Raw genomic sequence first — 18,025 nt, 5'->3', positions numbered from 1 at the left:
TTATGTTCATTTTTTATTTATAATGATAGTTTATTATAAATTAATACTGATATTCAATAAGGGCTAGAAATACGTAATACTTAATTTTATTTTAAATTAACTTAGTTGTTTATATAAAGCGATTCGTAGCGACGAGGCATGTCAACTAGTGTAGTGTATGAATTTGAATAATTTCTGCCTAATTTGCAAATTTCTAATATCTAGATGCACAGTAGAGTCAGTATTTTTAGATTTTGAAAATTAGGTATAAAACTGTCAGTTTATTTAATGTTAGTCAAAATCCCAATACATTTTTTCTAAAGAATAAGCAGCTCCTTCACGCGAGCACTATTGCCCCATAATCTCACGCCGCAGCTAAGCCATGAATGAGCATAGGCTAAGTACGCCGTCGTTGTGGTCTTATTTATTAACAACTAGTTATTTTCTGCGGCATTGCCAGTGTAAACCGACATATAAAGAATATATACATTTTTTTTTATAATAGGTGAGGATAGAATAGTGCATCCACTTATAATAATGATATACAATAGCGGTGAACTAGTAGAGAATAAAAAGTTGAGGATGAAGTCAAGTCATTTGGCCTACTCAGATAAATACAGTAGAAATTGGGGGGAGAAGGGATTGTTAGTAATTGGGTTTAACAACCCCACTGCTACAATATACTACATCGGGTCGACCTCTACGCGGTTCCCCTGGAAACCATCGTGATTGATTTATTGTTAAATCACGATGGTTTCCATAAAAACACGAAGAGCTAACTGACCTGCTTTCATCGTCACCTGTCATCTCTCACTGGTGTTCCGCCAGCGTATAGTGATATAGCAGGGGTTACCATTTCATTTCACAAATAAAAAAAAAGTACATTAGGGAATTTACGACGATGGTTCCCAGGGGAGCGTATAGAGGTCAACCAGACAGGGTATATTACTAGCAATGGGAACTAGCGTATCTATTACTAACAATTTGTATCCTATATTTTAAATACACGATCGCGACTTAACACGATCATTATCTTCCTGCCCTTATCCCAATTGTTATTTGTGGTCAGCGTAATATATTTTAATCCACATTACAAAAAAAAAAATGTCTTTAAGATAGATAATTTAAGACAGATTTAACTTAACACGATGTATTAATTTTTTTAAGTAAATAGTATTTATATATCTACTTCTCTATTTAAAATTAGCAATTACTATCCCCACAAACCCCTATATTTTAAGATATGACCTTCCAGTGTACAATAGTTCATTCAAGTTCATTAAGCCGTTTAGACGTAGTTGAGTAACAAACATATAATTAATTAAACTTTTTTTTATACAACTTAGAATGGCAAACAAGCTTACAGCCCACCTGATGAAAAGTGGTAACCGTCGCCTATAGACATGAACAGTACCATGGACATAATTTAAAAATATATTTACATAGCATATACCGGTAGCGCAGACAGGATAACTATTCCATATTCATTTAAAAAAAAAAATCACATTTATAATATTAGTAATCTTACTTATATTATAAATGTGAATGTTAATTTTAAAATCTTTTAACATATCTATTGTAATATCATAATATTTATCCGTAGTTCGCTATATTAAATTACGATTACATTTTTCAACTAAATTCGATAAATAAATTTTTTTCTAGCTCTGTATGAATTTAATGTTTATTCGTAGACGTATCGTTCCATATTTTAGATATTTTCGATTGGAGAGTTTATTCGAATAAGTGAAAATCGATACTTGTATCAATTCACCTCACTATGCTACAACATTTGTGATATCATAATATACTATACGTACCATTTTTGTTCGATTTCTAATTTCTATTTTTCAGCGAATCAGTGAACTATATTTTTATTTTACTCTTTGTTTAAACTCTGAGAATTTAAACACAAAATAATGTAATCTGAAAAACATGTGTTATTTAATATATTTATAAACAGATAAGAAGTTTATAATTCTGTAAACATGTTCAAAAAATTGAAAGATAAACTTGCCGAAGAAGTGAAGTCATCACCTCAAAGAATTCAACAATTTGCGCAGGCTGCTCAGGTGCACCTTTTATGCAAATATTATAAAATTTTAGTTCCCTGTATACAATATACTAGAAATAATTAATAATAAATTAATGCTATTTAACATTATTTAGGTCAAACTGGCCAGTGCTTGTCTCATGCTTAGAAACATTAATATCATCTTAAAGTTTTAGCTGATAACATTTTTACATTTATTCTAAATTAATTTTAACTACAAATATTTAGTAATATTTCATCTTAATCATAATGTAATTTTCACATTATAACATAATAACCCATAGACTTCTCACTTTTAAGCAGAGGCCCTTTTTATGGGTCACCTTCCTTAACCACCAAATATAGACAGCTCAGTTGAAGAGTTACAATTTAACTATGGGTGTGGTTCTCATATGGTATATTGTTAATAATGTGAAATTTGCAGTTTATATTTTACTGTGGTTAGTTGTTTTAATCTATCATTCATCATAACTGCAAATGTCTATGCATTCTTATCTTTATATATGGTTAACAACTTTAATTTGAATCTGTATATACAATATTTATAAATTATATATATGTTTTATATATATATTAGGATGTGATATCTGATTTTACAATATTATAATAGAAAAGCAAAATACATGTATACCTTTTGCTACAGTAAATAACAAAAGTGTTTGTATCACTTTTGTGTGCACACAAATAAATTAACACAACACTAATATCTTTATCTAAATAAATTATATCATTATAGTGTAATTGATATCTTTTATTACTCTACAATTAGTATTGGTGCTAGGAGAACAGATAGGGGGGGGGGGGGGGGGGTGAATGGGCAGTGGTAGTAATGTATAAAACGTCCCTTAAGATTGCACCAAAATCCTCTCAGTGACCATTCTATTTTCATTTAAAAATTATTATATATATATATATATATATATATATATATATATATATATATATATATATATATATATATATATATATATATTATCTGTTTCCAGGCAGCAGTAACATCAGCGTCCAGTAGTATATCTGATATAACAAATAGTGATTTATTTTCTATTGGTGATAATGGTAAGAATCATTTTGACTTGGCAATACAACATTGAATGTCAAACAAGATGTATATGGCAGCTCCCATCACTTATGCACATTTCAGAAAACACTTTTATACTCACATTATCACTCATGTATTGTAAATGTAATAATTTTACTGCAATATCCCACCATTTGGACTTAAATAACTATGCAGCTGTTTAGCGATAAAAAATGAGTGGGACAGAGATACCCAAGCAGATTTCTTTTGTACAAAATCTCCATCTGGTAAAAACAATTTGCAGTACAGGTACATAGTTAGATGTCTTTCTGCTTAACACAACACCATAATGTTGTGGAGAAAAGTTTGTTAGTAATGGAGATTATTGGCCCCATTCTTAAATCGACCTCCACACAGCTCTGCTTGGAAGATATGATGGTTTATTCTGGATGAATCTGTCTCAATGGGTCAACTAACTTGACTCCTCACCTGCCATCATTCATTAGTATTGTACAATTCCATCAATGAGTACCGGTAACACAAGCAGAGTTACTATTACCTTTTCTCTATTTAAAAAAAATACAAGGTTAGCTGAAAACAGAATTCATGACTTAAGTCGGCTTTTTACATACACACATGAAAAAAGTCTAAGCAACACATACAAATTTCAATTTTACAATGTGTTTTCGCATTAAATCCTTAGTATTTTCTTATTTATATTATTTTTAATGCTTATTTGATATTAAACATCAATGGTTTTTTTTATTTATTTTTTAATAATCTTAACAATAATTACAAGTAAGTACTGTATGTACGTAGTACAAAGTAAGGTGCCTAATCAACTAAACTTAAACTAAAATTAAATTGTTGTACAAAAATTGCATAAATTAATACAAAGTGTCGCTTCCTCTGTTATGGAGAACTTGCTGGTACCGATTATTTATAGAATTAATGAGACTGTTAATATTATCCTGCGGCAATTGCTTCCAATGAAATTTTAGTGTCCATCAGTTGTTGGGTTGTTGTCACTCCATCTAAGTCCTTTAAAACATGTCCCATGCATGCTCGATGGGGTTGAGGTCGTGCGATTGTGCAGGCCAAGGCAATTTTCCTTTGCAAAGTACTTGCGTAATTGACGTGTGTGCAAAGCTGTATGCGAACGCGCATTGGCATGCATCAACGTTGAATCGGAGCAAGCGTTTGTGCGAATGAACGGACATAAGGCCTTAGAACATCCTCAACGTAATTTACAGCGTTCATGTAACCATTTACTAAAACGAGTTCAGTTCATCTGTTCTTCATAATACCCGCCCATACCATAACTGTTGATCTATGGTAACTGGATGCACTTCCTGAACGCACCTCAGTCTTCCAGTATTTCCAGTACGACGGTACACTCTTACCCTTCTAGTATCAGGCTTGAACCCAAATCGAGACTCATCGCAAAATAAAATTTTATCCCATTATTCCCGGGTCCATGTAATGTGTTCCTTACACCATTCATTTCGACGAGCGTGATTCCCGTGACGTATCGGTGGGCACTTAATTGGCCGTCATGCTCGTAGGCCATACTCATGCAATCGATTTCGCATAGTTTGGCAGCTCAACAACACTACTTGAATTTTGTAGCCTTAAACCTATCTCTTGCAGTCAGTTGTATGTATTGATCTTTCCGTGTGGTTGTACACCTTCCTCGACCTGGGTGCTACTCAGCAGGATCTCCCGTGTTAGTGCAACGTTGATGAAGACAGCAAATAACGCTTCTGTTGACACCAAAATACCGAGATACCTGAGATTGACTTTTTCCCGCTTGCAACATCCCTACAGCTCTTTGCATTTCATCTGCGTTTAAATGACGTCGCTCCATGACGTAGAAAATGTCTCAAAATCCAAATTTGTTCAAAACTTTTTTTAAATTATTGTTTAAATCATAAAATTGATAAAGCAAAGAAAACGCTATAAAATTCTAACAAATGCATTTGTGAAATTGAAAAAAAAAAAACAAATGATACTCGATTTTTTTTTACATCCAGCCAGTATGTTCTCTAGATCAAAAAAGTTTACCTAACAATCGGGTGGAGAAAGGCACTGGAGACGAAACTTGTTTTATAAATTATTTGTCGCTCTTCTTCTTCTTCAACATATTCAACAAAGTTCTTCTTTAACATATTACATGTTAAAGAAGAACTTAATAGAATAAAGAAATTAATATTTTTAAAGATTTATCTACATCTTAACTAAGAAATACGCTATGTATTTCTTAAATACCTACAATTATATAAAAATAAATTTTTTTCTTCGTAACAAAAATATTTTTAGAAAACTTATTTGTGAAGGTCACTATTATGTATTTAGTTATTTATGTAAAAATATACCAACAAATAGATGGATGTAAATGATAACAAAACTTTAACATGATCTTATTTTTATACATATTCCACTGAATAAATATTATTAATTTATTTCAGATGGATTGCAAAACCGACCTATTAAGCCTCAAACAACAAGTAGTCAGCAGAACCCTTTTCAGGACGTACCTCTCATACAGCCTACAGTGGATTCACAGGATTATATATCTACACACGACATAGCTGTAAGTTTAAATTACAGCAGTAATAATAAAAAATTATGATTTTGTTCTACAAAAAAAAAAACAATATGGGTCCAACACGGGTATTAACAAACACTATAAATTGTTTAGAATTAGATAGATAGATAATCTTTATTACCAGTAATAAAAATAAAAAACAATAAAAAGCATTCCCAGCAAAATTAAAGAACAATTAATTTTGCTGGTATTACCATACATAGGAAGAGAATATTAGTTAATATTGTGTACACTTCCTTTCACGCACAATCACGCTGTGAAATCGACTCTCAACAGCTATATTTCTGAACTGATGTGGCATAATTTTCATGAAAAGAGCATAATTCATTTTAAAAAGCCAGCTACACACTTCAATGCTCTGATATTGTGGGTGCTTATAAACAGACACAAAAATTAATTTAGTATTTATATGTATGTATCTAATGAATGAGGAAGTCCTGAAAAGAGTGAACGAGAAGAGAACATTAATTAAAATAATAGAGAATAGAAGAGGCAAAATGCTGGGCCACCTTATACGACATGACAATTTTTTTAAGAGCACAGTAGAACAAAAAATAGAGGGCAAAAGAGAAAGAGGAAAGCCGAGAAATAACTACATGAGACAGATAAAAGAAACACTAGGTGTCATGTCGTACAGGGAGGTCAAGGATATGGCCTGGGATAGAGCTGGCTGGAAGAAGATGCATGAATTAGTTGCACCAACAAGAGGAAACTCTAAATGAAGAGACAGATATATTATAGTCAAATATCTTAAGTCCATGTTAAACCTCTAAATAATATATTTTATTGTTTATAAACAACACCCTATTAAACTTATAAAAACGAATGTAAAGCTAATTTATACAATCTTTTTCAGGAAAATCAAAGGCAAAGACGTTTATCGAACAGTTCATTTGCTAGTGATGTGTCCTTTAGGCTACCTAGTTATGAAAGCCCGTCGATGTATCACTTACAGGTATGATATTCTATAATACCTAGTTAAAAAAATCATGTGTATCTTTATTTTTACTTGGTTTTTGTCCACTACTTCATACATGTGGATTCCAGAAGTAAGAAAATAATGAAATAGACAAAATGTAATTGGCATATCTATATAAGACATAATCCAGTTTTGACGTTAAAACTTCAAGAATACAACAGTAAGATCCACATTTAGTGTGGTAGTGTTTGCGTGACACTGGAACAAACATACAAACCGACAGTAAAAATTTCTAAAATAATATTTTTTTAGTAATTTTCTGTCGGTTTTAGTATCTATTGGTCTTATTAATTACCCCTCATATTTTTCTTGAATATCTCCCATGTACAGGCATCGTCTAGTAACAATTTCATTAAGATCTAATACTTATTAATATCACTTTTAGTCAGACATGGAAATATCTGCAAGCGAAGCTGAAGAAAGAGGCTTTTCTAGTAGCACGGTTAGTCTTGATCGTGTTACGAAAGAACAACTTTATGCAGCTTATAGACGAACACAGGAAAGATATACAAAGTATAGAACCCAATATGCGGATTTAGCACGCCATTATAAACAACTGGAAAGAGAAAATGCTAAAGCAAAGGTAATATTTGTTATGATACTTAGAATGTTTAACAAGCTGACGGCCCACCTGATGTAAAGCGGTAACCGTCGCCAGTAAACAAGCAGCACCATGGATATTGTAAATTCATAACCTTATTATCACCATTATAACAACATAACGTCTCGTTACTATGCATATTCTTACTTATAAGAGGAAGACGCTTGATCTTAATACAGGGTGGCCCATAAGTCCTTTGATATGAAAAAATAATTAAAATAAAACTTATTACATTATGAGTTATATTTTTATTTACCAATAAAGTTCGAAAACCGGGAATTATAATATTTTTTAAAATAACGTCTTCTAAATGGAAACCGTTACGATCACGCTACTCTTGCAAACGACTTCTAAAATTGTCGATGACTGCGCGGTACGTCACCGCAGAAATGCTTGCCATTTCACTGCGGATGTTTTCTTTTAAGGCATCAATTGACCGTGGGTTAGTGTCGTACATTTTAGCCTTAAGGTAGCTCCACAAAAAAATCCATCGGAGTCAGATCCGGACTACGTGATGGCCAGGAAATTCTCAAAAAGAAAATCTCCTCTCTTAGAGATAACTTTGCTAGAGAAAAGTTGACGGATAACGGGCATAGCAGTGTTAGAGGTGTGGGAAGTAACTCCATCCAGTTGAAACCACGTTCGGGCATTAAAGTCCGGAAAGTTTTGCAATTGTGGTGTGAAGCAGAAACCGCGCGCCCTCTGCCGTCCTCAAAGAAGTCAGGTCCTACGATGCCATGGGCTGACATAGCAGCCCAAACTGGCACTTTAGGACTACGTAAGGGCTTGTGATGCTTAAGTTTTCTATTGATGGGATCTCCAGTAGCGGCAATTTTGTTTATTAACTTGCCAGTTAAGTTGGAAGTGAGCCTCATCAAAGAACATTATATTATTGAACGGATTAAACCAATTCAACATTTCATTCGCATAATTTTCTCTCTAAATAGCGTCAGTTCTTGCACCAACAAAATTTTATAACAGTGCATAAGTAAATCTTTCTTTAAAATCCGTTGTAACGATGTCCTGGATACGTTTAATGCACTAGAATGTTTACGAGTTGACTGTGTAGGATTTTCACGAATAGATTGTGCCACTGTGGCTATGTTTTGGTCCGTCCGTGATGTCCGACCCGACCGTGGTTTATCTAACGTCGAACCGGTCTCCTTGAACGTACCAACCCAGCTCTTAATCATTTGGAAAGTTGGAGTGTCGTCAAAGTTGTATAAACCTTTGTGTTCTCGAAGGTTATTCCGCGCAACGGTTGCCGAATTGTTATTTTAATAAAACTCGTGCACACAAAACACACAGTCCGCTCCGGTGAAACGCTCCATCGCTACTCAATTTCCAGGAACCGAAGTTACTGCCCCCCTTTACCGCTTCCCCTGCACTGCTCACGCGCGACGTTTTCGTTTTATTCAAATTTTACTTTTCAGAGGACTTATAGGCCACTGTATTATCACGTTTGTAGTTTGGTATATGACTTTTCTTAAAGTGTGTATTGTGTTTTATTCCCCTAATAGCCTCTGATATTTTATATATAAATTGAATTATTACCATCTCACCGTCACAACATGGGGTGCATAGCATATAAATTTAATAAGACATTCTTCACCAAAAAAAGATAGTGAGCCAAAGGCGAATACATTTTTAATCCCAAAAATTGAGAATTGAATCGAAATAACGATAGAACTTCATGCATATCTGTGAGGAATATAAAATATCGTATTGTTATCAGAATAGGGTATGTGAATAATATTTCAGCACGGTTTTATCTAAAGAAGTGGTCGGAAATTTGTTTAGCAAGTCAGTCTACAAACTTTTTGATCATTTTTATATTTAATTCATGAATTGATAAACTTATATTTATAATTGTAGAGTGTATTAGTGGAAACTCAAGATAAGGCTCTTAGAAGAATTTCAGAATTAAGGGAACAATGTGCTCTGGAGCAAAGTGCCAAGGTAAAAATCCATTAAAGTTGATATCATAATCTTTGTAATACTGATTTATAAAATCTATATTTCAATAGTATTGCGTCACCTTGGGTATCATTATCAGCAAATCCTGTTAGATGGACCTAGCTCAGATGGTCAGTCATGGAAATATATTCAATTGCCAAGCGAATAAAATAATTATATAAAATTCAGCTTTGTACTGTAACATACGTACTTTTCTCAATTTTTTATCGGATTTTTAAGTATCAAAAATAATAGCCCGTGAAAAGTCAGAAAAATAGACACGTGCCAATAATAAATAAATAATATTTCTTATAGAACAGTAGTTATCATATTAAAAAAACTAGATTTAAATTTTAATATAGTTGAGGACTTTTTTGTACTTATATTACTCATTACTGAATAACACTCACCAAAAAAAAAATTGCGTTAAGAACGCCCACGTTAAGACCCATCTAACAGGTTTGAGATCTCAGTTTAACAATAACTATATAGTCTAATATGTATTTATAAAACGTTTTTATATAGATGCGTTTTGTTTATTTTAAAATACAATTACTAAGATATGTAGTTAAAATTGATATTCTCACGATTGTGAAAACGATCTTTTTTACACAAAAAAAAAAAGCTGTTACTACTTACTCCGCTTCCTCTTCATACCACTGATGTGCAATTGATTCATGCAGTCGCATATTGAGATCTTCTTTATAAGCAACGTTTGTTTTACGTATAAAACTAATGAATACATTCAATTACAGGCACATTTAGAAAAAGCCCTACGGGTTGATATTGAAGAAAGAAATATGAAAATTGATGCACTAAATACTAAAATAGTGCTTTTACAAAATAATGAACATATTTATAATAATGGCCAGAAAGGTGAAAATATAATTGATAAAAATCAACCAGGAAATGAACTTCAGATGAGCAATTTATCCACTAATGATGAAACAAAGCAAACTAATGTTGAAGTACCACCTGTAGAAATAAATGTAGTCACCAATAAAATTGAAAAAATGGAACAATTACTTAACAAGTACAAAGAATCCCTCAAGACAGCAAAAGAAAAAAATTCTCAAGTAATTGCAGAACTACAAATCTTATCAACAGAAATGGAAAATAAAAATAAAGAAAACGAGCAGCTGAAAGGTGTCGTGTCTGAATTAAATGCAGCAAAACAACGAATTGAGGAATTAAACCTTACGAATGAAGAATTACAAAACAAAATCAATGCATATGATTTCAGCAAAACAAAAGAAATGTCCACAATGGAATTAGATTTACAAAAAGCAAAAGAAGAAATAGCTCAATTGTATGCCAAAATTGAAGTATTTGGCAAAAGAGAGGAAGAATATGCAATATCTCTTGCAGAGAACAAATTAAGTATACATAAAGAATTAGAGAGTAAAGAAGCTGAAATAAAATCTTTAAAAGATGGTTTATCTACCACAAAAACAGAACTCCATTCAGTAAATATAGTTGTTAATGACTACAAAAATAGTACAGCTTTACTGGAAGAAAAATTATCTAAATCTGTAAATGAGCTCAGTTTAGCTAAAAATAAGATAACCGATATGGAAGTACAAATACAATCACTCACACAGAAGTCACAATCTTTAGAGCAAACAAAAATAAAATCTGATGAAGAATACAAGTGCTTACAACTGCAACTAAAACAGGAAACTGCAGAAAAATTAGCTATGATTGATAGAAATGTATATTTAGAAAGTAGGAATTCCCAGTTAACAGAAGAAAACTCCAATAAAAGTACACAGATAAGCAATTTAGAAAATTACATTGAAAATTTGAAAAAAGACAATGAAGATAATATGTTAGACCTTACAGAAAAATCTAAGATACTTGAAGAATTAGATGTTTGGAAAACGAAATATAATGATTTAGAATATGAAATTCAAGAAGAAAGAGAAGAATTAGTAAAATTACAATCTGAAATTGAAAAGCTTTTAGGTAATCATGAGCTAATACAAATGGAGAATTCGAAATTACATGATATTGTAAAAGATTTTAAGTTACAAGTTGCAAAATTAGAAGAAAATAATGCTGTTATAGACACTTTTAAACCGAGCATTATGAAACTAGTAAATGAAATTAAATATGTAAAGAAAAATATAATCAATATGGGACAAGAGGCAAAAACATATAAGAATGATATAAGTAATATTATACCCGAAATACATAGAAGTATTACTTTGATTTCTAAATTATCTGAGTCTCAATACTCTAATAATTGGCAAGAAATACAAAAAGAATACGAAAATTCTCAAGAGATGTTACTGAAGGTTAATAATCAAAATGATATGATTTCAGAAGAATTAAATAATTTGCAGAAAAATAATGATAACTTGGAGACAAAACTACAAGAAAGCCAAAAGGAGATTGAAAATTTAAAAAAAGAACTATATATTGTTACGAATAAATTTAGCGACGTCAAAAAAGAAAATGAACAGTTGCATTATAATTCACAACAATACTTAGAAGATAAAGAAACTATGCAAAATAAGTATCAACATTTGTTGAACGAAATTGAATTGTCCCAAAAGGAGCAACTAATAGTTACAGACCAGTATACTAGAACTCAACATAGCTTGGAAGAAGATATTAAAAATTATAAATTAAAACTTCAAGAAACCCAATCACAACTGAACTACATTAATACACAACATAATGACGATGTTGTGAAATTTAATACTTTAAAAGAAGACTATGAAAAGATAATAAAACAATTAAAAAAAGAATTGGCTGATAAAGAAACATGTATGAAAAAATTAGATGAACAGTTACAATCTGCATCACAGGAAAATATGTCACTTAAAAACCAATCTGAAATTCTTGCAAAGAATTTCAAAAATCTTGAAGTTGAAATTGAAGAATTACGCAGAGCTCATGATAAAATAGAAAGGGAAAAGAATAATCTAAATGCTGTGATAGAACAGTTGGAAAAAAGTCAATTAGTGCAAAGTAATATAAATCATAAAGATACTCAAACAGATACATATACAGTATTACCTGACCAAAATACAAATGCGTTATGTAATATTTACAAAGAAGATGAAATAGTGCCTAAAAATTTTGCTACCCTGGATCAAGTAAATAAATCATCTGAAGATGTAAGAAAAATGGATTATGAAATTCAGACATTAATACAAGAGGTCAATTCACTAAATTCGAAAAATATTGAACTTCAACACGAAATTAAACATCTCAAAGATGTCAATATTGAAATGTCAAATAAATTATTGGAACAAAATAATATAAATATCGATCAGATTGACAATTTTGGAAAATATCAAATTTTACAAAATGAATATGATTCATTAAACGAAGAAAATAGACGATTACAGTCAGATGTTGAAGGACTTCAAACATATTTAACAAAAATATCCAAAGAAAATGGTATATTAAATGATAAAATTAGAGAACTTATAGCTTCAAGTGAAAATTCTGTAGATAAAAATGAGATGGAAACTTCATATTTGAGTGATTTGAAAAATGAGATTCAGCAAGGAAAAGATAAAATTGATGACTTGCTAAGAGAAAACTCCATTTTATTAGAAGAAAATTTAGAACTGAAAGATCAGTTACAGTCACAAAATTATGTACAACCAAACAATAATAATGATAAAGATATGGAATATGATGCTATTAATGAAAAATATTTAAATGTTCTTGAGGCAAAGAAAAAATTAGAAGATCGATTGTTGACTTTAGAACAGATGAATAATTCTGTAAATGGTAATATACATGAAATGCAAGAAAACAACGAAAAATTAAGACTGAATAACGAAAAATTAGAAAGGCGACTAGATGAAGCGCTTGTTAGTTTGAGACATTTACATTCATTGCAAGAAAACACCGAATTAGAATATTTAAGAAACATACTTTATGAATATCTTACAGGTTCTGGAACCCATTCCATTACATTAGCGAAAGTTCTTTCAGCTGTAGTAAAATTTGATGACAAACAAACACAACTAGTACTTCAAAAAGAAAAAGAACGACAAGGGCTTGTAAGTAATTTCGGTAAACGTAAATAACAAATTTACAATTAATATAATATTTAGCTGTAATCACTCCGCGTTAAGTACCGATGATGGATTTAAATAATAATTGGCTTTTATATTATTATTTTTTTGATCATCATAATTCCAATTCTACCTATTTGTACTAATCTCAGTTTCTACTGATCTATTTTTTATTCGTGTAATTCTTGTTGAAAAATTAAGCAAAATTCATTCATAGTCTCACTGCTAGGCAAATGCCTTAGTCTTATATTAGTCTTACAACAACACCAAGCTTGGTACTGGTAGTTAATTTAATTTATTACCTGGGCTGACTACAATAAAAATCTTCATAGAAATAAAATCATAAAAATTATGTCTTATACTTTTTAGGAATCTATATCTTTATTAACAAGTAATCTATGTTTCAGCTTCGACAGCTGGGTCTCACATGATAATGTTTGAAGAATCATGATGAATTTATTGATACCAGTTACCGTTATTGAATATTATATTGCAATCAATGAAGGTTATAACCTTGATGTTGATCAGAAATCTAATGATGGGAAAAATAACTCTATACATATAAATTCGAATTAAAGATGCATATATTATCTGGATGCGAAACTTGAAGGATTCCAATGCTTTATGCCGGAAACATGTTTGCGGAACTAACTGGTTCCACTGGATCATATCATTTCACATGTACCTAGCAGTACAGCTGGAGCAATTTCAATCCAGTTTATTTAAATATGTTATATAAACATGAACATAATAATATAATTAATGTTGTAAGGAGTTTTGCTTTAATACTTTCAGATAAAATGTAATTGTTTAAAAAGAATGTAAAAAATTAAATTTGTACTACTACTAATAGGTCTTCAGTAATATTAAAAGAATATTCTTTGAACACTTGTATTAGAAATCACAAACATACAGTCATATAAACTTCCTCAATCTGAATGTTATTGTATCCTTATTCATACTATGCCAACAAGCACTGGATATAATTAGACTATATTGGCCCTGCATTTGTTTATATGGACTTGCAAAAGTAATTCAACATGCAAACATCTAGTGTGTTTGAAACTGTATCATTCCAGTAATGGACATAATTGCTAAAAAATTAAGTATTATATTTAAAAATAATAATTTTGTCATTTTAATATAATACAATTTTTTACTAAATTCTAATGAAGTTAATAAATCAGTTTAATAATTGATTTTTGTTTCCATCCAAATTAGATAAATTTACTAAAATAAAATATAAGAATACTTAAGTTATTTAATGTCATGTGGGTTACTTGTATGTATAGGTAATAATATATAAACAATAGTGTATATAATATATAAATATGTAGTTTAATTTAAAAATATAATTATATATAATATACAGAACATTTTTTATTTCTATGTTCCTTCATTGTCAGTATCAGATTGACTGCTAGAGAAATGAAAGTCATCATCCTCATTAAAATCCAATTTTTTCAAGCCTGCTAACACATCTTCAATATGGGCCATTATATCAAATGTATTTGTAGAGGACCCCTCTTGATGTTTATTAATATATCTGTAAAAATAATAATATTAATAATAGGTATATAATGGAATTGTCACATTAGACATAGTAAACTATTAGAGCTTGATTGTCCAGTTTAAAGTTCATCTAAAAGCCCTTTAAGCAAATGAATCTATAAATAGGTATACTATTATTTTTGTGTAGATGACAGAATAAGATAGTGTCTTTCAGCATCTTGTTTTTTTTTATAATTAGAGTACTTGAAACCTTGCAGCACAATAAGGTCTATTGGTATTTTTTTTTTATGGGATATAATGGAATAGTAACCCTGCTTGTGCTATCAGTATATGCTAGCAGGGCACCAGTGAGAGATGATAAGTGACCATAGAGGTCAGTTAGCCCATCATGACGAATTCTACTAGAATTAACCATGATGGTTTCCAGGGGAAACCATGCAGAGGCAGACTAGACAATATATAATAACAATACACCCTGTATTGCTAGCAATGGCAATCAGTTAGAACCCATTACTAACAATCCGCTTCCCCCCAGGTCTATGGGTTTAGGAGGAACTATCTCTTACCGAATTATACTGCGACGTTTCCTTTCTGGTAAGCCTTTTAACATTTGCTGTATAGTTTTATCTTCATTTATTTCTTCTTTAATTTGATCCTAAAATCGTTACCAATATATTATGAAGATTGAAAAAAAAAAATTATCTCAAATAATCAAAGTTGGTATCACTGTACCACTAACATCTAAACCTAAAAATTTTACTTTTAAATTTTTCTCTAGACCTGTTTGACTCTGAATTAAAATATTTCATAAATGTGTCCTAATACAGTTAAGTTCCATTTATACGAAATACCCTTTATCGGAACAAATTTTTCCATACTATTACCTTACACCTCTTCATATACATTTAAGTTTTCAATCATATTTTGGCACCTTTTTAACACAAATTTTGGTCAGTGACTACCAATAGGGATTTTTTTATTCTCAACCAATTTAATTTTTTATTGTCAATACAATTTTTTGTACACATGTTTTACAATTTCACAGTACTGATGTAACTCAGAATGTTTCAGTACACTTTAGTTTATCTGAAATTTTTGTTAACCATACTGGCCAATGCCCTGATAATTTTGGATAGACAGATCTTTCTTTACTGTAATAATTTTTTTAACCTCCAAAAATATTTAAGCAATTTGCTTATAAATAATGTACTTCTGAACTGTAAGAGCCCTTCTGAAAACCAATTTAAGGATTGTTATAATACAGTTGTGATGATAAGTATCTAATTCCGATTAAACTAAGTAGAATGTATGTTATAACGAAATAAAAAATTAATCTTAAAATCAAATTAAAAAACTTACATCAAATGGTTTACAACATTTGGCACAAACAGTTTTCTTCAATGCGCAGTTACTGCACAAAAGATGATAAGCATATTTAATTGATTTTTGTTCGCAATCCACACATTTCCTGGGTGCAGTAAGAGGTTTATACTTTTTAAATTTTATTTTCCATTCCAATATATCTTTACAACGTTTGCAAACACCTTTTAATTCCATTGAATTTAAAAATTTAGTTTTTTGGCTAGTATCGTGTAAATCATTTTTAAAAGCCGTTTTATTCTGATGTTTCTGAGCTCTTTTTCTAGATGTATTACCTCTTGAAGTACTCATATTTAATAAATAAATATGGGACACACGTTTTTGTTACTATCTAATGATTGACAGCTCATATTAGAGATGTACAGTATGTAATCGTTATCTAATGTATCGACTCGAATAATATCTTCTTAAATCTTGTAATCTATAACCGAATGTATACGCGATATAGATAATAATACAAAACAATTCCTAATCTATTGAAAAGTTCACCCACAATGACAATGTAGACTAGAGTGTATTTTTATTTGGTCAGTCAGACTATTTAATAAAATACACACGAGTAGAAGTCATTTTTGTGAAAGGGCCCTTAAAGTAAAATTAAACAAAAAATTTAAAGTTACTTATTGCTAAAATAATGGTGCACAACCTTATGTTCATTATTGACATCATCATTATCACTAAAATCAGTACAATTTCTTAGGTTGATTCTTATTCATAAACGCAATTGAAGTGAATATCAGCGTCAGAACTTGTAATAATTACAAAATGACTAACTGATGGAAAGATGACTGGTTGTGGCATTTTTTTTAACACAGGGGGCAAACCCGCATGCAGCACACCGGTACGCACACATACACGGTTAGTGATTACTGCCGCTCATGGTCACCCACAACATCAACGGCATTGCAGGTGTGCTGCCGGCCTTTTAAAAAGGAATATGAACATCGCGAGATATAACAACGACACCTAAACTCGACTTATTATCAAGGGAAGTGCCCTGAAAATGAGGATTATACGACAAACGGCGTCTTTTTTGCGGTGAACGCTCAGAATTATGTCTTCTTAGGTTTAAATTGGACAAGATTGTGTTCACCCCAGATCGAAACTTGATCGAATGAAGTTTCGATTTCAAAAACAAGTCTGTTCCGGCACTCATCGTTATGTGCCCGCAAGATCTTTGCATGACCGGTGGTATATAATGCATCTCCTGTACAGTTACCTGCATAGCAATGAATTGCCACAATCTTGAAGTAAATAGATTTATTCTTATTTATTACCCCTTTTTCACCATATTTTTATTCTTTTTAAAGTTATACTCTACCATAAATAACTGCTGAAAAGAAGCTACAAAAAACTCATTAGTCACTTTTTCAATAAAATAGTTTCTTATTGGGATAAGTTGCTTATCGGGGAAAAAGGAGTATAAAAATACTCACTTACCGTCTGGGAAATATTTTTACTTATATCTTTTACTAACTAAGCTGTGAGTAAGACGATCGCTATCAGATTATTCATAAATTAATTATAGACACTATTATTTAGCGATACGCGAATCCGTAAAATTTTGTTATTCGATTATTTAGCAATTACTAATTTTATAACATATATATAGGACTGGGCATATCATGAGGTCATCAAAAAATAAATGGACCCAAGATTTAATTGAGTGGTATCCACGTGATGGAAAAAGAAACCGAGGTAGGCCAATAAGAAGATGGGAGGATGATTTGCCCAAAGGCTGGAGACAAGCTGCAAAGAATCGTTACCAATGGAGAAATATGGAGGAGGCCTATGTTCTAGAACAACCTGAAAAATAAGATGTTGCTGATGTCAACATTATTTATACATATTTACAATTTAAAAAAAAATCTGTAATTCAGGAATAAAGGCTATTTT

At 31.0% G+C, this 18,025-nt stretch overlaps 2 protein-coding genes across 2 annotated transcripts; one reads left to right on the top strand and one right to left on the bottom strand.

Annotated features, from left to right (window-relative positions):
- The first annotated feature begins 1,779 nt into the window (after window positions 1–1,779).
- Window positions 1,780–14,509, top strand: LOC113522996 (golgin subfamily A member 4-like). Its single transcript, XM_052897972.1, has 8 exons — window positions 1,780–2,051; window positions 3,019–3,091; window positions 5,522–5,646; window positions 6,518–6,616; window positions 7,026–7,223; window positions 9,117–9,200; window positions 9,953–13,222; window positions 13,645–14,509. The coding sequence occupies exons 1-8, from the start codon at window positions 1,968–1,970 to the stop codon at window positions 13,666–13,668; spliced, it is 3,957 nt and encodes a 1,318-aa protein (XP_052753932.1). The 5' UTR covers window positions 1,780–1,967; the 3' UTR covers window positions 13,669–14,509.
- A 43-nt stretch (window positions 14,510–14,552) lies between these two features.
- LOC113522875 (uncharacterized protein C9orf85 homolog) lies at window positions 14,553–16,492 on the bottom strand. The gene is made up of 3 exons (XM_026908716.3): window positions 16,109–16,492; window positions 15,316–15,404; window positions 14,553–14,783 (listed from the first exon to the last, which is right to left on the bottom strand). Exons 1-3 carry the CDS (start codon window positions 16,418–16,420, stop codon window positions 14,624–14,626), a joined length of 561 nt encoding a protein of 186 aa, XP_026764517.1. The 5' UTR covers window positions 16,421–16,492; the 3' UTR covers window positions 14,553–14,623.
- Between the last annotated feature and the right edge of the window lie 1,533 nt (window positions 16,493–18,025).

Source organism: Galleria mellonella, unplaced genomic scaffold (genome assembly GCF_026898425.1).
Source record: "Galleria mellonella isolate WM207_F2 unplaced genomic scaffold, CSIRO_AGI_GalMel_v1 utg38, whole genome shotgun sequence".
Classification (NCBI taxonomy): Eukaryota; Metazoa; Arthropoda; class Insecta; order Lepidoptera; family Pyralidae; genus Galleria; species Galleria mellonella.
This window is presented reverse-complemented; position numbering and strand designations above follow the sequence as displayed.

Coding starts and splice junctions, on each gene's coding strand:
- LOC113522996 (XM_052897972.1), top strand. CDS start 1,968: ATGTTCAAAAAATTGAAAGATAAACTTGCCGAAGAAGTGAAGTCATCA. Junction 2,052..3,018: donor AATTTGCGCAGGCTGCTCAG/GTGCACCTTTTA, acceptor ATCTGTTTCCAG/GCAGCAGTAACATCAGCGTC. Junction 9,201..9,952: donor CTCTGGAGCAAAGTGCCAAG/GTAAAAATCCAT, acceptor ATTCAATTACAG/GCACATTTAGAAAAAGCCCT.
- LOC113522875 (XM_026908716.3), bottom strand. CDS start 16,420: ATGAGTACTTCAAGAGGTAATACATCTAGAAAAAGAGCTCAGAAACAT. Junction 15,405..16,108: donor AATGTTGTAAACCATTTGAT/GTAAGTTTTTTA, acceptor TAACGATTTTAG/GATCAAATTAAAGAAGAAAT. Junction 14,784..15,315: donor AAACGTCGCAGTATAATTCG/GTAAGAGATAGT, acceptor TTATTTTTACAG/ATATATTAATAAACATCAAG.